The sequence below is a fragment of the Anomaloglossus baeobatrachus genome, chromosome 3 (genome assembly GCF_048569485.1).
Source record: "Anomaloglossus baeobatrachus isolate aAnoBae1 chromosome 3, aAnoBae1.hap1, whole genome shotgun sequence".
Taxonomy (NCBI): Eukaryota; Metazoa; Chordata; class Amphibia; order Anura; family Aromobatidae; genus Anomaloglossus; species Anomaloglossus baeobatrachus.
This window is the reverse complement of record NC_134355.1, coordinates 311,432,796-311,450,029: the sequence shown is the minus strand read 5'-3', so window position 1 is coordinate 311,450,029 and position 17,234 is coordinate 311,432,796. Positions and strand designations below refer to the sequence as shown.

The 17,234-nt window shown below is 48.0% G+C and overlaps 1 protein-coding gene across 1 annotated transcript in view; it reads right to left on the bottom strand.

Annotated features, from left to right (window-relative positions):
• The window catches only part of ROS1 (ROS proto-oncogene 1, receptor tyrosine kinase), a 480,047-nt gene that overhangs the window by 398,724 nt on the left and 64,089 nt on the right, over positions 1-17,234 (bottom strand). The window contains exons 7-10 of the mRNA XM_075340023.1: positions 7,584-7,700; positions 6,002-6,186; positions 5,485-5,579; positions 1,385-1,917 (exon numbers count right to left, since the gene is read on the bottom strand). Of these exons, the coding sequence (XP_075196138.1) occupies positions 1,385-1,917; positions 5,485-5,579; positions 6,002-6,186; positions 7,584-7,700 (930 nt within the window). The remainder of the gene's footprint in view (positions 1-1,384; positions 1,918-5,484; positions 5,580-6,001; positions 6,187-7,583; positions 7,701-17,234) is intronic.

Here is a 17,234-nt window from a genome sequence, read left to right as displayed (position 1 = left end):
AGAACAGGTAGCCGGAGCAGGGCGGTGGCCCCTCGGTACCTGGGTACCCGGATCACTACAGGGGAGTAGATTCCCCGTTCCCGGCTGAGGAGAAAGAGGAAGAGAGAGGAGAAAAAGGCACTTGGCTGCAGGGAAGGAACAACAAGGGCTGCTGCACCGTGTGTGGGACACTAACACCCCCGTACCGGAGGCCGCGGACACCGGCAATTCTTAGTTCACCAGTGACTCCGTGTGACTTTCTTGTGAGTACACCCGTGCCCTCGGGCACCGCACTGCAGCACTGCGCCCTGCTCCCTGCTTACCCCATCACCGGGCCCCGGGACAACCAACCCCCTACCCACGGAGGGGAGAAATAACATCTAGCTGCCCCATACCATCGCTCCCGGGATCCCCGTCCAAAGCAGCGGTGGTGTTCCAACCTCACCACAACCGTGGGTGGCGTCACGGACAATTTCCCTTAACAAAACCCCTTTTACTGTGGAGCCTGGGATCACAGACCGGGTCACGCTACCGTGATACCCACAGAAGTGACTCTGTGGCTCGGATCTGAGTACCCCTGGTCCCCGGGCGAAACAGGTCCACTCCCACTTGCCACCTTCACCAGCGGTGAGTGTTACACAGCTCTGTACACTGTGTATATCCAACTACTGTGTGAGCTTCAAACATCTGTTCATGGGGTGCCAGGTGTCAGACCCCACTGATCTTATATTAAGGATTAGGATACTTTTTCAATTTCTAATACTGCATTGTTGCTGAAAGATTGTAAATAGGCTGACAACCATCAGATAAACTAGCAAGACACTTGTTTATTGCGTGAAATTATCTTTTGTGCCACCCAAGAGATTATATTTTTTGGTGGTGCATTACCCTGTGTGAACAGGACTCAAACTGCTGAGAACTATTATAGATTGTTCAGTCCACATCATTTACTGAGGTTTGCCTGTGTAAACAGGTTATTAAACAAACACTGACCAGTAAATGTTTAGTTCTACCAGTCAGGCCATGTAAATAGACCCTAAATCCTGGAAAATGTCTCTAATAAGGGTGTGCCTACAGTACCTTCTATAAATATCAATATAGTCATAAAACTAGATATCTAGGACCCAGAGTTTTTCAGCTCCTTTGGTGCCAAAGTTAGAGTAAAGGCATTGAGGAAGTGAAGAATATGTACGGGGGCCTGTTCCCTCGTTCTGGAGGGGCCAAAGGTCCTTGACCACATAACAGTACATGTGTTATAAATGGCACATGGTGTGGAGGCATTGTTTCACATTTTGTATACATGTGAGTCAAGGAGGACCCACCAATGAACTACAGAGGCCAAACAATACTTGTCACATGAAGCACAAAAACTGATATAACGCACTTCTCCAACATAATGACTTACTGGCTCCAACTGTTAACATTGGTGGCTTCCAAAGGACTTCAACTGAAGTTGTTCCAAAGACCACCAAAAGATGTTCAGGAACTCCTGGCAGAGGAACTGGCTGCGCAGACTCTGCGTACAAGATCATGTTATTATAGTCCAATGATGATGATGATGATGATGATGAATCTGAAACTTCACAGGTTAGTAAATATTGATTGTAAAAGTAAGTGTTCATGAAAAATTCTTCATACCACACACTGTCTCCATCAGTGAATATTAAAGAGTCACTGAAATAAAGAAAGCTTTTCATGTCTTTAATTGCAGAATTGCTTCTTAAGATTTTTTCATCAGTGCCATCTAAGAAAACAGATATCAGGTAAGAAATGTCCTGACTAACTTTCCGAGCACATACTATTCTCTTGGACTGGAAAGTGAGAATGAAATCCTGAATGTCGTCGTATTTTACAATATGCTCTGTTATATTTGTCTCGATGGAGGGTTCAGGGAGAATCATTCTGTGAATGCCATCCTCCAGGAGCAAGAATAAATAGCTACAAGTAGAGCAAAAGAATATTTCAGAATATTAGCAATATGCTACAGATTTACTGCTGCTATTAACATAAAGTAATAATATACAACAAAAATATTTATGTAACACTTTTGTTTTTGCTCCCATTTTTCATGAGCTGAACTCAAAGATCTAAGGGGCACTTTGCACACTACGACATCGCAGGCCGATGCAGCGATGCCGAGTGCGATAGTGCCCGCCCCCGTCGCAGCAGCGATATGTGGTGATAGCTGGCGTAGCGAAAGTTATCGCTACGCCAGCTTCACACACACACTCACCTGCCGTGCGACGTCCCTGTGGCCGGCGACCCGCCTCCTTGTTAAGGGGGCGGGTCGTGCGGCGTCACTGCGACGTCACACGGCAGGCGGCCAATCAGAGCGGAGGGGCGGAGATGAGCAGGATGTAAACATCCTGCCCACCTCCTTCCTTCCGCATATCCTACGGAAGCCGCAGTGAGGCCGGTAGGAGACGTTCCTCGCTCCTGCGACTTCACACACAGCGATGTGTGCTGCCGCAGGAGCGAGGAACAACATCGGACCGTCGTGTCAGCGTAATCATGGATTACGCCGACGCTGCACCGATGATACGATTACGACGCTTTTGCGCTCGTTAATCGTATCATCCAGCCTTTACACACTGCGATGTCGCATGCGATGCCGGAAGTGCGTCATTTTCAATTTGACCCCACCGACATCGCACCTGCGATGTCGCAGTGTGCAAAGTGCCCCTAAGACTTTTTCTATCTACACAAAAGGCCTTTTTCTCTCAAATATTGTTCACAAATTTGTCTTAGGCCTCTTTCACACGTCCTTGTCTCCGGTGCGTGTTTGGTCCTTGTCCTCACGTACCGGAGACACGGGCACATGTAGACCCATTAAAATCAATGAGTCTGCGCTCACGTGCGTGTTCTGCCATGGACCGTGTGTACGTGTGGAGCATACGTGTGTCCGTGTGCTCCACACGTCAACATGTCCGTTTTTCTCCGGCATCACGGGTGTCACACAGAACGCAAACGGACCACACGGAGGTGTTCCGTGTGACATGCGCCGGAGAAAACACACGTGTTTGAGAAAATAAAAAAAAAAAAAAAAACTTTACTCACCTTCTCCAGCCCTCCTGTCTCTGACGCTGCTGTCACTTGCTTCCGACCGCTGCTCATTATGCTCATTGAATAATCACTTCACTGCGGCTGGAAGGAGCAGCAGCGGGGAGTCGGCAGGACCGGACACCAAAGATCAGCACCACGGACAGCGACGCCAGGGACAGTGAGCAGAAAGTTCCCGTTCTCCGTGTGTTATCATGGATAACACACGGAGAACACACGTAGGCCATAAACACGGCTCACGGAGGGCAAAACGCACCTCTTACGCGTCTGTGAAAAACGTGATTGGTTTTTCACGAACGTGTGAAAGAGGCCTTGATCTGTGTTAGTGAGCACTTCTCCATGGCTGGGATAATTAATCCACCTCACCGATGTGCCATATCAAGATGCTGATAACACAGCACAATTATTGCACATTATTGCCTTAGGCTGACCATAGCAAAAGGCCACTCTAAAATGTGCAGTTTTATCACACAGCGCAATGCCACAGATGTTGCAAGTTTTGAGGGAGCGTGCAATTGGCATATTGGCCATAGGAATGTCAAGCAAAGAGGTTGAACGTGAACTGAATGTTTACTTATTTACTATAAATCTTCTCCAAAGGCATTTCACTGAATTTGGTAGTACATCCAACCGGCCTCACAATCACAGATCACGTGTAATCGCACCAACCCAGGACTTCAATATCCATCATCTTCACCTCCCAAAGTCATCTGAAACTAGCCACCCAGAAAGCTGCTGCAACAATCGGTTTGCATAACCAAAGAATTTCAGCACAAACTGTCAGAAACCCTCATGGGGAGGCTCATCTGTTCGTCATCCTCATCAGGATCTCCACCTGACTGTAGTTCGTCATCATAACTGACTTGAGTGGGCAAACGCTCACATTCTACAGCTTCTGGCATGTTGGAGAGTTGTTCTCTTCATAGATTAATCCAAATTTTCACTGTACAGGGCAGTTGGCAGACTGTGTGTGTGGCGTTGGTGAGCGGTTTGCTGATGTCAACGTTGTGAATCGAGTGACCCATTATGGCGGTAGGTTTATGGTAGTGGGCAGTCATATGTTAAGGATAACGAACACAAGTGCATTTTATTGATGCCAATCTGAATGTACAGAGATACCATGACGAGATCCTGATGCCCATTGTTGTGCCATCCATCCAAGATCATCACCTCATCTTGCAGTATGATGATGCATGACCCCATATTGTAAGGATCCGTACACAATTTCTGGAAGCTTAAAATATCACAGTTCTTTTATGGCCAGCAAACTCACTGGGTATGTCACCCACTGAGCATGTGTGGGATGCTCTGGATCAGAGTATACAACAGCGTGTTCAAGCTACTGCCAATATCCAGCAACTTTATGCATGCAGCCATTGAAAAGGAGTGGCCCAACATTCCACAGGTCACAATCAACAACCTGATCAACTCTATGTGAAGGAGATGTGTTTCACTGCATGAGGCAAGTAGTGGTCACACCAGATACTGACAAGTTTTCTGACCCTTCCCGAACTCCCAATACTGTAAATATGCACATTTTAGAGTGGCCTTTTATTGTGGCCAGCCTAAGGCACAGCTGTGCAATAATCATGCTGTCTAATCAGCATCTTGATATACCACACCTGTGAGGTAGACGGATTATCTTGGAAGAGAAGTGCTCACTTACAAAGATTAAAGGGGGCTTTACACACTGCGACATTGCTAGTGGTGTCACTAGCATTCGCACCCACCCCCGTCGTTTGTGCGTCACGGGCAAATCACTGCCCGTGGCAGACAAAATCGCTAGTACCCGTCACACATACTTACCTTCCTAACGTCGTCACTGTGGCCGGTGAACAGTCTCTTTTCTAAGGGGGCGGTTCGTTCGGCGTCACAGCGACGTCACACGGCAGACGTCCAATAGAAGCGGAGGGGCGTAGAGCAGCCACATGAAAGTCACGCCCACCTCGTTGCCGGGGGACTCAGGTACAGTGTTGTTCGTCAATCCTGGGGTGTCACATGTGTGCTGCCTCAGAAACGACGAACAACCTGCATCCAAAATCAGCAACGATATTTGGGAAATGGATGACGTGTCAACGATCAACGATTTGGTGAGTATTTTGCATCGTTACCGGTCGCTCGTACGTGTCACATGCAACAACGTCGCTAACGAGGCCGGATGTGCGTCACGAATTCCGTAACCCCAACGACATCTTGTTAGCGATGTCGTTGCATGTAAAGTGGCCTTTAGACTAATTTGTGAACAATATTTGAGAGAAAAAGGTACATAGAGAAAGTCTTCAATTTTAAAGCTTAGCTCGAGAAAAATGGGAGCAAAACCAAAAGTGTTGTGTTTATATTTTTGGTCAGTGCACATAACCAACTTTATTGTAGCCCATATGCAATACACAGCACAGTAAAAAAAATGTATAACAAATAAATATATAACCACAGTCAAATAAATACCCGTTATATGGATCCACTACAATTTTCTTGGGTTTCATAATATCTAATGGTATATTAGCAGTAGAAGAACAGTTCCATGAACTACAGGTATATATCTACAATAAAGAAGCAAAATTATGTCAACTACACATTATGATATAGCAAAATGTATAATTCTTCTTTTTCTGATGTTCACGTGTTATTTAAATTATCATACGTCATGTTACTGTGATGTTTATGTTCATTAATTCTACACATAATAGATATGAATTTAAATGGGTTTTTTCAATTTTAATATTTTATATTACACTGGCTGCTGTAATAAAAAATAAGAAAGAGGTCTCCTTTCACCCTGAACATTTTTGGAGTGTGAATGTAGCTGTTACTTATAGCAAGGTGGGAGTGAAATGACATCTTCTGTAAATGTGGAAGAAGCCAGCTATGCCCAAAACTATCATACAATGGAGAAGGGTCGGATATGCAGACAGTATAAAACCTATATATACCCAACATATACACTTGGCTCATACATACTCACCTGATTATACATGATAAAATATATCTTGTCCTGTAACCAGTCAACAGATAAAGAGGTTATGGTCCCTAGGCCAATGTGAAGTATCTTCAGGTCTGTTGTGTCTGTCATATTTGTGACTCTTTTCAACCAAATATTATTTTCCTCTGAGAAATAGACTGCTTGTCCCCCTACATTAACAGAGACACCTAGGTGGAAAAGGACAAAAAAAGGTCGACATTCATATTACCCCATTAAGGCTGCCATATTTTTCTGACGGGCGCTACTCACTGGTGGACACAGAGGGAAGACGACCGCTATGCAAAAACAGTAAATGGATCCTATGAAGTCCAAAAACTCATCAAAATGTACAATTCCACCAGCATTGGAGGTAGAAATGGGCCCTCTTACCTCTGGCCCCTTGTTCGGCTGCACAGGCTGCACCAATGATATGTCTGCCTCTGGCGCTACTGACTGGTACATGGGGATATAACTAATTAGAAGAATGTTGACTTTGAAAAGGTGGATAGTAGTGACATATTGTATTTCACAACACTAATGTCCATTCACATGCATCCTTATAGGAGAACTTTACCTTTAGGGGTACTTTGCACACTACGACATCGCAGGTGCGATGTCGGTGGGGTCATGTCGAAAGTGACACACTTCCTGCGTTGCTCTCGACATCGTAGTGTGTAAATCCTAGATGATACGATTAACGAGCGCAAACTCGTCGTAATCGTATCATCGGTGTAGCGTCGGCGAATTCCATAATTACGCTGATGCGACGGTCCGATGTTGTTCCTCGCTCCTGCGGCAGCACACATCCCTGTGTGTGAAGTCGCAGGAGCGAGGAACACCACCTTACCTGCGTCTCGGCTACAATGCGGAAGGAAGGAGGTGGGCGGGATGTTTACATCCCGCTCATCTCCACCCCTCCGCTCCTATTGGCCGCCTGCCGTGTGACGTCGCAGTGACGACGCACGACCCGCCCCCTTAATAAGGAGGCGGTTCGCCGGCCAGAGCGGCGTCGCACGACAGGTGAGTGCATTTGAAGCAGCCTTAGCGATAATATTCGCTACGGCAGCTATCACAAGATATCTCAGCTGCGACGGGGGCGGGGACTATCGCGCTCTGCATCGCAGCATCAGCTTGCGATGTCGTAGTGTGCAAAGTACCCAGTGTTTCTTATTTACGTCAATATATCAGAGAAGTCAAAATGTTTGCTGAGGCTTAAGTCACAAGACTTCTGCGGGAGATATCAGAGGGTAAGCAGGAAAAATCTGATGTATGTGAGGATTCACCCAATGATCAAACATTTGTCAATAGGGTGTACTTTATTTATTACCAGTTTATAGTAAACATATGCAATGGTATAGCCTTGCAATTCCATACATTCGGTAGGACTGGTTCAAATGGTCCTGCTATATGTGAATATACTCTTATCCATTTTATTCGAGGTTAACGGACATTTACTGTATGGAAGCTTCTGGCTAGGGATGGCAGTGATATTGTCTTAATATACCCACCATGAAGTGTTTAGGGATTTCTATGCTTGCATTGTATATTTCTTTTGCACATATAGTATAGTGGCGTATACACTTACTGTGTATTGTGCTGCGCGTTGTAAGGCATTCAGCTTCATGGACATCATACTCCAGGTTTTCCCACATTTTAAGCGTGTCGTTTCTTGATATAAAGAACCACTGAGACTTATCTGGAACTAAATAGAGTGTGATCAGATGTGGAGATTGACTTGGGTCTTGGCAACCATAGTACCTGTTTGTTGTTTGACTGGCGACAGGCCCTGGCAATACATTAGACTATACTGAGCTACTCCTCGAAGCATCTCCATGCTATTAGGTAACCATGGATATTTTCAGTTAATTTTTGTTTTCAGGGGATTTATGTGATTTTATCTGAGTGAGATTTGTATGGCACCTCTGATAATGTAGATACCCAATGGGCAGTGCTACAGCTTTGTATTTAATGATCAATAGCCGTAGCCAAGCTGTACATGATAAAAGTGAACAGATGCTGGTTCTCATCTAAATGGAAATTTGCTCTGTCTACTTGGGGGGTTGAAAACGCAGGACATAGCACATGAGTGGTCTTTGGATTTAGATCCTTTCCAAGTGAATGAACATAAAACCAATTAAGTGTCCCGCATAAACAGATCATTTATCACAATTAAAGTTCAACATACCTCAGCTCATTTATCACTCAGCAAGGAGCTGTATCAGGAGTATTATCATTTTATAAATAATATTTTTTAAATAAACAAATAAACAATAAATAAATAAACAAATTTTATATATATATATATATATATATATATATATATATATATATATATATATATATATATACATACAGCTCTGGCAAAACTTAAAAAATTAAGAGACCACTACAAAATTGTCAGTTTTTCTGATTTTTCTCTTTATAGGTATATTTTTGAGTAAAATGTAAATTGTTCATCGATTCTATAAACTACTGACAACGTCTCTGAATTTACAAGCAATAAGGTTTGTATTTATTTTCTGAAAATGAGAAATGGTCAAAATAACAAAAAAATGCATTGCAAGCCATGGAGAAAAAGACATGGATCGCACATCCCAAAAATACATTGATCTAAAAGCCGCTAGGCAAAAATTTAAATAGAACATGAGGTTCTTAGTTACCATTCTGATCAGACTGTATTAAGCCCACTGCCACGTCACGGCGAACCTCTTGAGTGGGTCCCTAATCTAAAGCCTTTATGGTGCGGCACTGTGCACCAACCACTGCCACAGCGACAAAGCACCAGCAAGGCAGGCGACCTGGCGCCTCACAGCACCCATGCTGCAAGGCAAAGCCCCCAAGGCTCCAGGCCGCACTGCCCCACTGTCATGACACCACCACAACAGCGGCCACTGCACAGCACCAACACACAGTGAGAGAAGCTGCGCACTCATGCAGTGCGGCCTGGAGCCTTGGGGGCTTTGCCTTGCAGCATGGGTGCTGTGAGGCGCCAGGTCGCCTGCCTTGCTGGTGCTGGGTCGCTGCGGCAGTGGTTGGTGCACAGTGCCGCACCATAAAGGCGTTAGATTAGGGACCCACTCAAGAGGTTCGCCGTGACGTGGCAGTGGGCTTAATACAGTCTGATCAGAATGGTAACTAAGAACCTCATGTTCTATTTAAATTTTTGCCTAGCGGCTTTTAGATTAATGTATTTTTGGGATGTGCGATCCATGTCTTTTTCTCCATGGCTTGTTATATAACAGTCTATCCTCCTCTGTTTTTTGCTTGGATCTGCACTCCCCCCATTTGGCACAGGTGTTTTTAATCAGCAGGAGACTGCAAGAGGGGTCAGCCTTTTTTGCTCCCAGTTTACACATGGGAGCCGGTGGGAGGTGAGTGCGCAGCTTCTCTCACTGTGTGTTGGTGCTGTGCAGTGGCCGCTGTTGTGGTGATGTCGTGACAGTGGGGCAGTGCGGCCTGGAGCCTTGGGGGCTTTGCCTTGCAGCATGGGTGCTGTGAGGCGCCAGGTCGCCTGCCTTGCTGGTGCTGGGTCGCTGCGGCAGTGGTTGGTGCACAGTGCCGCACCATAAAGGCGTTAGATTAGGGACCCACTCAAGAGGTTCGCCGTGACGTGGCAGTGGGCTTAATACAGTCTGATCAGAATGGTAACTAAGAACCTCATGTTCTATTTAAATTTTTGCCTAGCGGCTTTTAGATTAATGTATTTTTGGGATGTGCGATCCATGTCTTTTTCTCCATGGCTTGTTATATAACAGTCTATCCTCCTCTGTTTTTTGCTTGGATCTGCACTCCCCCCATTTGGCACAGGTGTTTTTAATCAGCAGGAGACTGCAAGAGGGGTCAGCCTTTTTTGCTCCCAGTTTACACATGGGAGCCGGTGGGAGGTGAGTGCGCAGCTTCTCTCACTGTGTGTTGGTGCTGTGCAGTGGCCGCTGTTGTGGTGATGTCGTGACAGTGGGGCAGTGCGGCCTGGAGCCTTGGGGGCTTTGCCTTGCAGCATGGGTGCTGTGAGGCGCCAGGTCGCCTGCCTTGCTGGTGCTGGGTCGCTGCGGCAGTGGTTGGTGCACAGTGCCGCACCATAAAGGCGTTAGATTAGGGACCCACTCAAGAGGTTCGCCGTGACGTGGCAGTGGGCTTAATACAGTCTGATCAGAATGGTAACTAAGAACCTCATGTTCTATTTAAATTTTTGCCTAGCGGCCTTTAGATTAATGTATTTTTGGGATGTGCGATCCATGTCTTTTTCTCCATGGCTTGTTATATAACAGTCTATCCCCCTCTGTTTTTTGCTTGGATCTGCACTCCCCCCATTTGGCACAGGTGTTTTTAATCAGCAGGAGACTGCAAGAGGGGTCAGCCTTTTTTGCTCCCAGTTTACACATGGGAGCCGGTGGGAGGTGAGTGCGCAGCTTCTCTCACTGTGTGTTGGTGCTGTGCAGTGGCCGCTGTTGTGGTGATGTCGTGACAGTGGGGCAGTGCGGCCTGGAGCCTTGGGGGCTTTGCCTTGCAGCATGGGTGCTGTGAGGCGCCAGGTCGCCTGCCTTGCTGGTGCTTTGTCGCTGCGGCAGTGGTTGGTGCACAGTGCCGCACCATAAAGGCGTTAGATTAGGGACCCACTCAAGAGGTTCGCCGTGACGTGGCAGTGGGCTTAATACAGTCTGATCAGAATGGTAACTAAGAACCTCATGTTCTATTTAAATTTTTGCCTAGCGGCTTTTAGATTAATGTATTTTTGGGATGTGCGATCCATGTCTTTTTCTCCATGGCTTATTAAAAAAATGCATTGCTTTCAGGCCTCAAATAATGCAAAGAAAACAAGTTCATAATCATTTAGAAACAACAATACTAATGTTTTATCTCAAGAAGAGTTCAGAAATCAATATTTTGTGGAATAATCATGATTTTTAATCACATATTTCATGCGTCTTGGCATGCTTTCCACCAGTCTTTCACACTGCTTTTGGGTGACCTTATGCAACTCCTGGTGCAAAAATGTAAGCAGTTATTCTTTGTTTGATGGCTTGTGTCTATAACTATCCATCTTCCACTTGATTACATTCCAGAGGTTTTCAATGGGGTTCAGGTCTGGAGATTGGGCTGGCCATGACAGGGTTTTGATGTGGTGGTCCTTCATCCACACATTGATTGACCTAGCTGTGTGGCATGATGCATTGTCCTTCTGAAAAAAACAGTCCTCACAGTCCGCAGAAGGAAGCAACTGTTTTTCCAAGATAACCTTGTATGCGGCTTGATTCATACGTCCTTCACAAAGTTTAATCTGCCCAATTCCAGCCCAATTTCCAGAGTAGGTAATCTTCTCTGATGAGTCTAATTTTCAACTTTGCCCAACACCTGGTCATTTAATGGTTAGATGGAGACTTGGAGAGGCGTACAAGCCACAGTGTCTTGCACTCACTGTGAAATTTAGTGGAGGATCGGTGGTGATCTGGGGATGCTTCAGCAAGGCTGGAATAGGGCAGATTAAACTTTGTGAAGGACATATGAATCAAGCCGCATACAAGGTTATCCTGAAAAAACAGTTGCTTCCTTCTGCTCAGGCAAGCAGGTCCACCCGCTCAGGATAGCATCTGGCTCTTTAATAAGAGTATCACTGATGAAGGTCTGCTCACCTCCACACACATACACAGACTGAGACTACAGGTCTCCAATTTACTAGAAGCACCACACTTCAGGTGTGAGGATATGTGAGCGAGCAGTCAACTCCACCCATCTTTCTGACTGCTCGTAAACCTGGCTCTTGTTAACCTTATTGATACTTTCTGTCCTATATCGCACTGGAGTTTGCTTCCAGGCGTACATCACAGACAATAACCACATTGTTACGATATATATATATATATATATATACATACATATACATATACATATATACATATATATATATATACATACATATATATATATATATAATCTATCCATATATATAATTGCCTTATTCTGTCTGTCTGTCTGTCTGTCTTGCTCCAAAATTGTGCCCTTACGGTGACAAACAGCGGATTAGCCTCACCTTGGCCCCGCCCCCCTGCACGGATTGGCCGCTTGTCTCGCCTCGGCTCCGCCCCCTCGCACGGATTGGCCTCTTGCCCTGGCCCCCTGCACGCATTGGCAACTCTGCCACGCCCCGCCCCCCTCACGCATTGCACGCTCGCTCTGGCCCCGCCCCCCGCACGCATTCCCCGAACCGACTCCCAGGTGAGTGCTGTACCCCCGGGAGCCCACATCGGCGTATGCCAGCGTACGCTGGTGTGGGCTCCCGTGCGAGTGGGGGGCGGGGTAAGCTGGTAACCATGGAACACATCGAGTAATATTGTAGCATGGTTACCAGCGTACACCGGCTCCCAGGTGAGCGCATCAAGGTTCTGCAGCGGCGGAACACACACACATGCACACACATAAGAACAGACACACACACACATCAGATCACACTCACTCTCACACACACCTCACAAACACATCAGATCGCATCCACACACTCACAACATCCCGTGATATTGCTTGCTTCTCGGCGGCGATACTGTGCGTGCAGTGACCTTCTAGGACCTGCCGGAGGATCACATGGCCGGAAACATGTAGTATCTCCGGATGCTGTGATTGTGTCAGCGCGTATGTGCGATATCGTCAGTGTGTGTGTGCGTGTATGCGATCGGATGTGTGTGAGTGTGTTCTTCTGATGTGTGTGTGTGAGTGTATGCGATCGGATCTGTGAGTGTCGGCAGAGGAGCACGGCGTGCAGCACAGCTGCTGGGACCGCACACCGGTGGGCACAGGGAGAAGTGGGGTGTGTGTGTGAGTGTATGCGATCAGATGTGTGCGTGTATACTGTCTGATGTGTGACTGTGGAGCACGATGGGGAGTGCACAGCATGGGGGATGGAGCACGATGGGGAGTGCGCAGCATGGGGGATGGAGCACGATGGGGAGTGCGCAGCATGGGGGATGGAGCACGATGGGGAGTGCGCAGCATGGGGGATGGAGCACGATGGGGAGTGCGCAGCATGGGGGATGGAGCACGATGGGGGGTGCGCAGCATGGGGGATGGAGCACGATGGGGAGTGCGCAGCATGGGGGATGGAGCACGATGGGGAGTGCGCAGCATGGGGGATAGAGCACAATGGGGAGTGCGCAGCATGGGGGATAGAGCACAATGGGGAGTGCGCAGCATGGGGGATGGAGCACGATCGGTAATGCGCAGCATGGGGGATGGAGCACGATGGGGAGTGCGCAGCATGGGGGATGGAGCACAATGGGGAGTGCGCAGCATGGGGGATGGAGCACGATGGGAGGTGCGCAGCATGGGGGATGTAGCACGATGGGGAGTGCGCAGCATGGGGGATGGAGCACGATGGGGAGTGCGCAGCATGGGGGATGGAGCACGTTTGGGAGTGCGCAGCATGGGGGATGGAGCACGATGGGGAATGCACAGCATGGGGGATGGAGCACGATGGGGAGTGCGCAGCATGGGGGATGGAGCACGATGGGGAGTGCGCAGCATGGGGGATGGAGCATGATGGGGAGTGCGCAGCATGGGGGATGGAGCACAATGGGGAGTGCGCAGCATAGGGAATGGAGCACGATGGGGGTGCGCAGCATGGGGGATGGAGCACGATGGGGGATGCGCAGCATGGGGGATGGAGCACGATGGGGAGTGTGCAGCATGGGGGTTGGAGCATGATGGGGGGTGCACAGCATGGGGGATGGAGCACGATGGGGAGTGCGCAGCATAGGGAATGGAGCACGATGGGGGTGCGCAGCATGGGGGATGGAGCACGATGGGGGATGCGCAGCATGGGGGATGGAGCACGATGGGGAGTGTGCAGCATGGGGGTTGGAGCATGATGGGGGGTGCACAGCATGGGGGATGGAGCACGATGGGGGGTGCGCAGCATGGGGGATGGAGCACGATGGGGGGTGCGCAGCATGGGGGATGGAGCACGATGGGAGGTGCGCAGCATGGGGGATGGAGCACGATGGGGGGTGCGCAGCATGGGGGATGGAGCATGATGGGGGGTGCACACCTCCCCCCAAAACACACACACACCGCCACACACGCACTGCACAACACACCACACACACACTGGGAACCACAAACACTGCCCTACACAGACACCCACACACACAGACAACGCCGCACACACACAACACCCAACACACAAACACCGCGGCACACACAAATATACGCACATACCGCACAACACACACATTGCACAAAACATACCTCCCCCCAAAACACACACACACCCCACACCCACACAAACCGCGCAACACACACACACAACGCTACAGACACACAGCGCTCTACAAACAACGCAACACACAAACAACACCGCTCTCACCCCCCGCCACACCCAGACAACACCCAGAACATGTACAGCGCCTACACAAACACTTGGTGACTACACACAACAACATCCATATATATATATATATATATATATATATATATATATATATATATATATATATATATATACATATACATATATATATATATATATATATATAACAAAAATCATACATTAACTACACAATACGTAAATTCTACAATACCCGATGCGTAGAATCGAGCCACCTTCTAGTATATATCTATATATATATATATATATCTATATATATATATATATATATATATAATATATATATATATATTGTGAGACTGTGACCGGGGTTATCTATGACGGCCGGTATGTCTCGCCCCGGTTGTGCTCACTCCATGATAGAAAGCAACTCCACTCCAGGGTTAATGCTGTTTCCCTACAGGCTGAAAGAAGGGTTAAAAGGAAACAGGAACAAGGGCGGGGGTGCCGAGTGTGAGGGAGTGAACACAACTCCCTGAGTTCTCTGCTGGAGAGGCACATGTGTACTGTTGTGGACTTTTGTTTGGATATTAAACCGTGTGCTGTGACCCTTGGTGCCTGGATCCCGTGTCTTCTGCTGCGCAGCCGACCACGCTACCTCACATATGGTGGAGAATCGGCGGGCATGCCAGCCCGGTGAGGTGTAGCTTCCATTTCTGGTGACCCGGTAGCACATGTCCTGGATTCAAGCGACTATACTACAGCCCAAACCCGGCGACACCATGGAGGAAATACTAAAGCAGCAGCAACAGATCAATGCACACCTGCTCCGGTCGTTGGATCATCAACAGCAATCTTTGAAATTGCAGGAACAAAGGCACCAAGAACAGATGGTTCTACTGGCCAAGTCGATCCGTGCCGGACCGGCAGCAACAACCCCGGGACCGGGTGACGACGGCAGCGTCCGGAAAGCGGTGAGACAAGCGTTGCAAAAGATGACCCCGGGGATGATGTGGAAGCGTTCCTGGCGGTGTTTGAGCGGGTGGCCGAGCGGGAAAAGCTGCCGACCCCCCAGTGGGCTGAGGTATTGTCGCCCTATCTGACGGGGGAGCCCCAAAAAGCGTACCTGGACCTCTGTACCGAGGACGCCATAGAATATGCATCTTTGAAAGCCGAAATACTGGCTCGGTTGGGGGTGAATACCTATGTACGGGCTCAGCGGGTAAATCAGTGGTTCTATGAGGAAGCCAAACCCGTACGCTCCCAGGCCTATGACTTGTTGCATCTCGTAAAAAAGTGGTTGCAGCCTGACACTCTGAGCCCGGCGCAAATGGTGGAAAGGGTAGTAGTTGATCGTTTTGTGCGCACTTTACCCGTCACCATTCAACGGTGGGTAGGACAGAGCGACCCGAGTACCCTGGACCAATTAGTGTCTCTGGTAGAGCGGCATGTGGCTACGCAGGACTTGATACGGGACACTGAGACTTTGCGTACCGCCCGTCGGTCCGGCCCCTCCAAGCCTAGGGCCAAGGACCCACCACCGACACCGGTGCAGGAGTCCGCTACCGTCCCGTCTGAGGCCACGCCCGCCGTCCCTGAGGTCCGGAAGGTTCTGTACCCTAAACGACAACTCGTCAAGGGGGTTTCCTTCCCTATTAGATGTTGGCGGTGCCAGCGGGTGGGACATATGGAAGCCCAGTGTCCACTCACCACGGAGCCCATGGATTGTGGGGTTACCCGGCGGGGTTCAATGTATGCTCAGGTGGTGTGTACCGCTGACCTGGTCTCCCCAGAGACTGAGCCCCACTTGTGCCAAATACAGGTGAATGGATGTCCGGTTACAGGCTTGTTGGATTCCGGAAGCTTAGTGACCCTTGTGCGATCAACCCTAAGGGCTAAAGTAAAGGCCACAGGACGTACCGTGGGGGTGGTTTGCATACATGGGGACCGCCGAGACTATCCCACGGGGATTGTCACCATCACAGCACCTTGCGGTCAGGTGCAACATGAGGTGGGACTTATTAACACAATATGGGAAGAAGAAAAAACGGCACTCACCAAATCGTTGCTGTGCAGGTTTGCGGCTTTATTTCAAGCGCAGGGGTTACATGTGCGGTGGGGGCTGGTGGGGAGGGAGAGGACGCCGGACACGTCAGACGACGGCCGTTTCGCACTTACACAGTGCTTCAGCTGGTCTGAATCGGTATGACATCAGATCCTTTTTATCCACATACCACATGTGGCTGATGTCAAGACAATTAAAAATGTTAAAAACAATGATAATATATGCCCAAATCTTACTGAACACACAACATAATAGCAAAGACTTACACATATGAAACAAACAAATGTGCACTGAATCAACCCAAGAATACACTAAGATCATTCCTTTCATTTAACCCTAGCGGGCCTATGGCATTGAACTTCATAATATATTCAGATTCCCTCCTAAGCAATAATTTATGGGAGTCACCTCCTCTAGGTGGGGGTTCTATCAATTCCATCCCTGCAAAGGACAATACACTCTGATCGGAATTATGACATTCATTTATATGGTTAATCAACCTTGTGGCTCCTATTCCGCTCACAATAGAGTTCCTATGCTCTCTGAACCTTACAAAAAGCTGCCGTATAGTTTTACCTATGTAAAAATATTTACACGGACAAAAAACTACATAAACGACCATTTTTGTCTTGCAGGTGATCAGGTGCTTTACTGTATGTAAATGGCCACCAATCTCAAGAGTTCTACCAGTTATGTGGAATCTGCAAAAAGAGCAGTTGCCACATCGGTAGTTGCCAACAGGGCCACTATGCTGTAACCAGGTTCTAGGAGGAATGTACCGCTTTTTGACTATAATATCACCGATGTTCTTGCATCGCCTATGTGTCACCAGCGGCTTATTTAAGGCCATTTCTTTG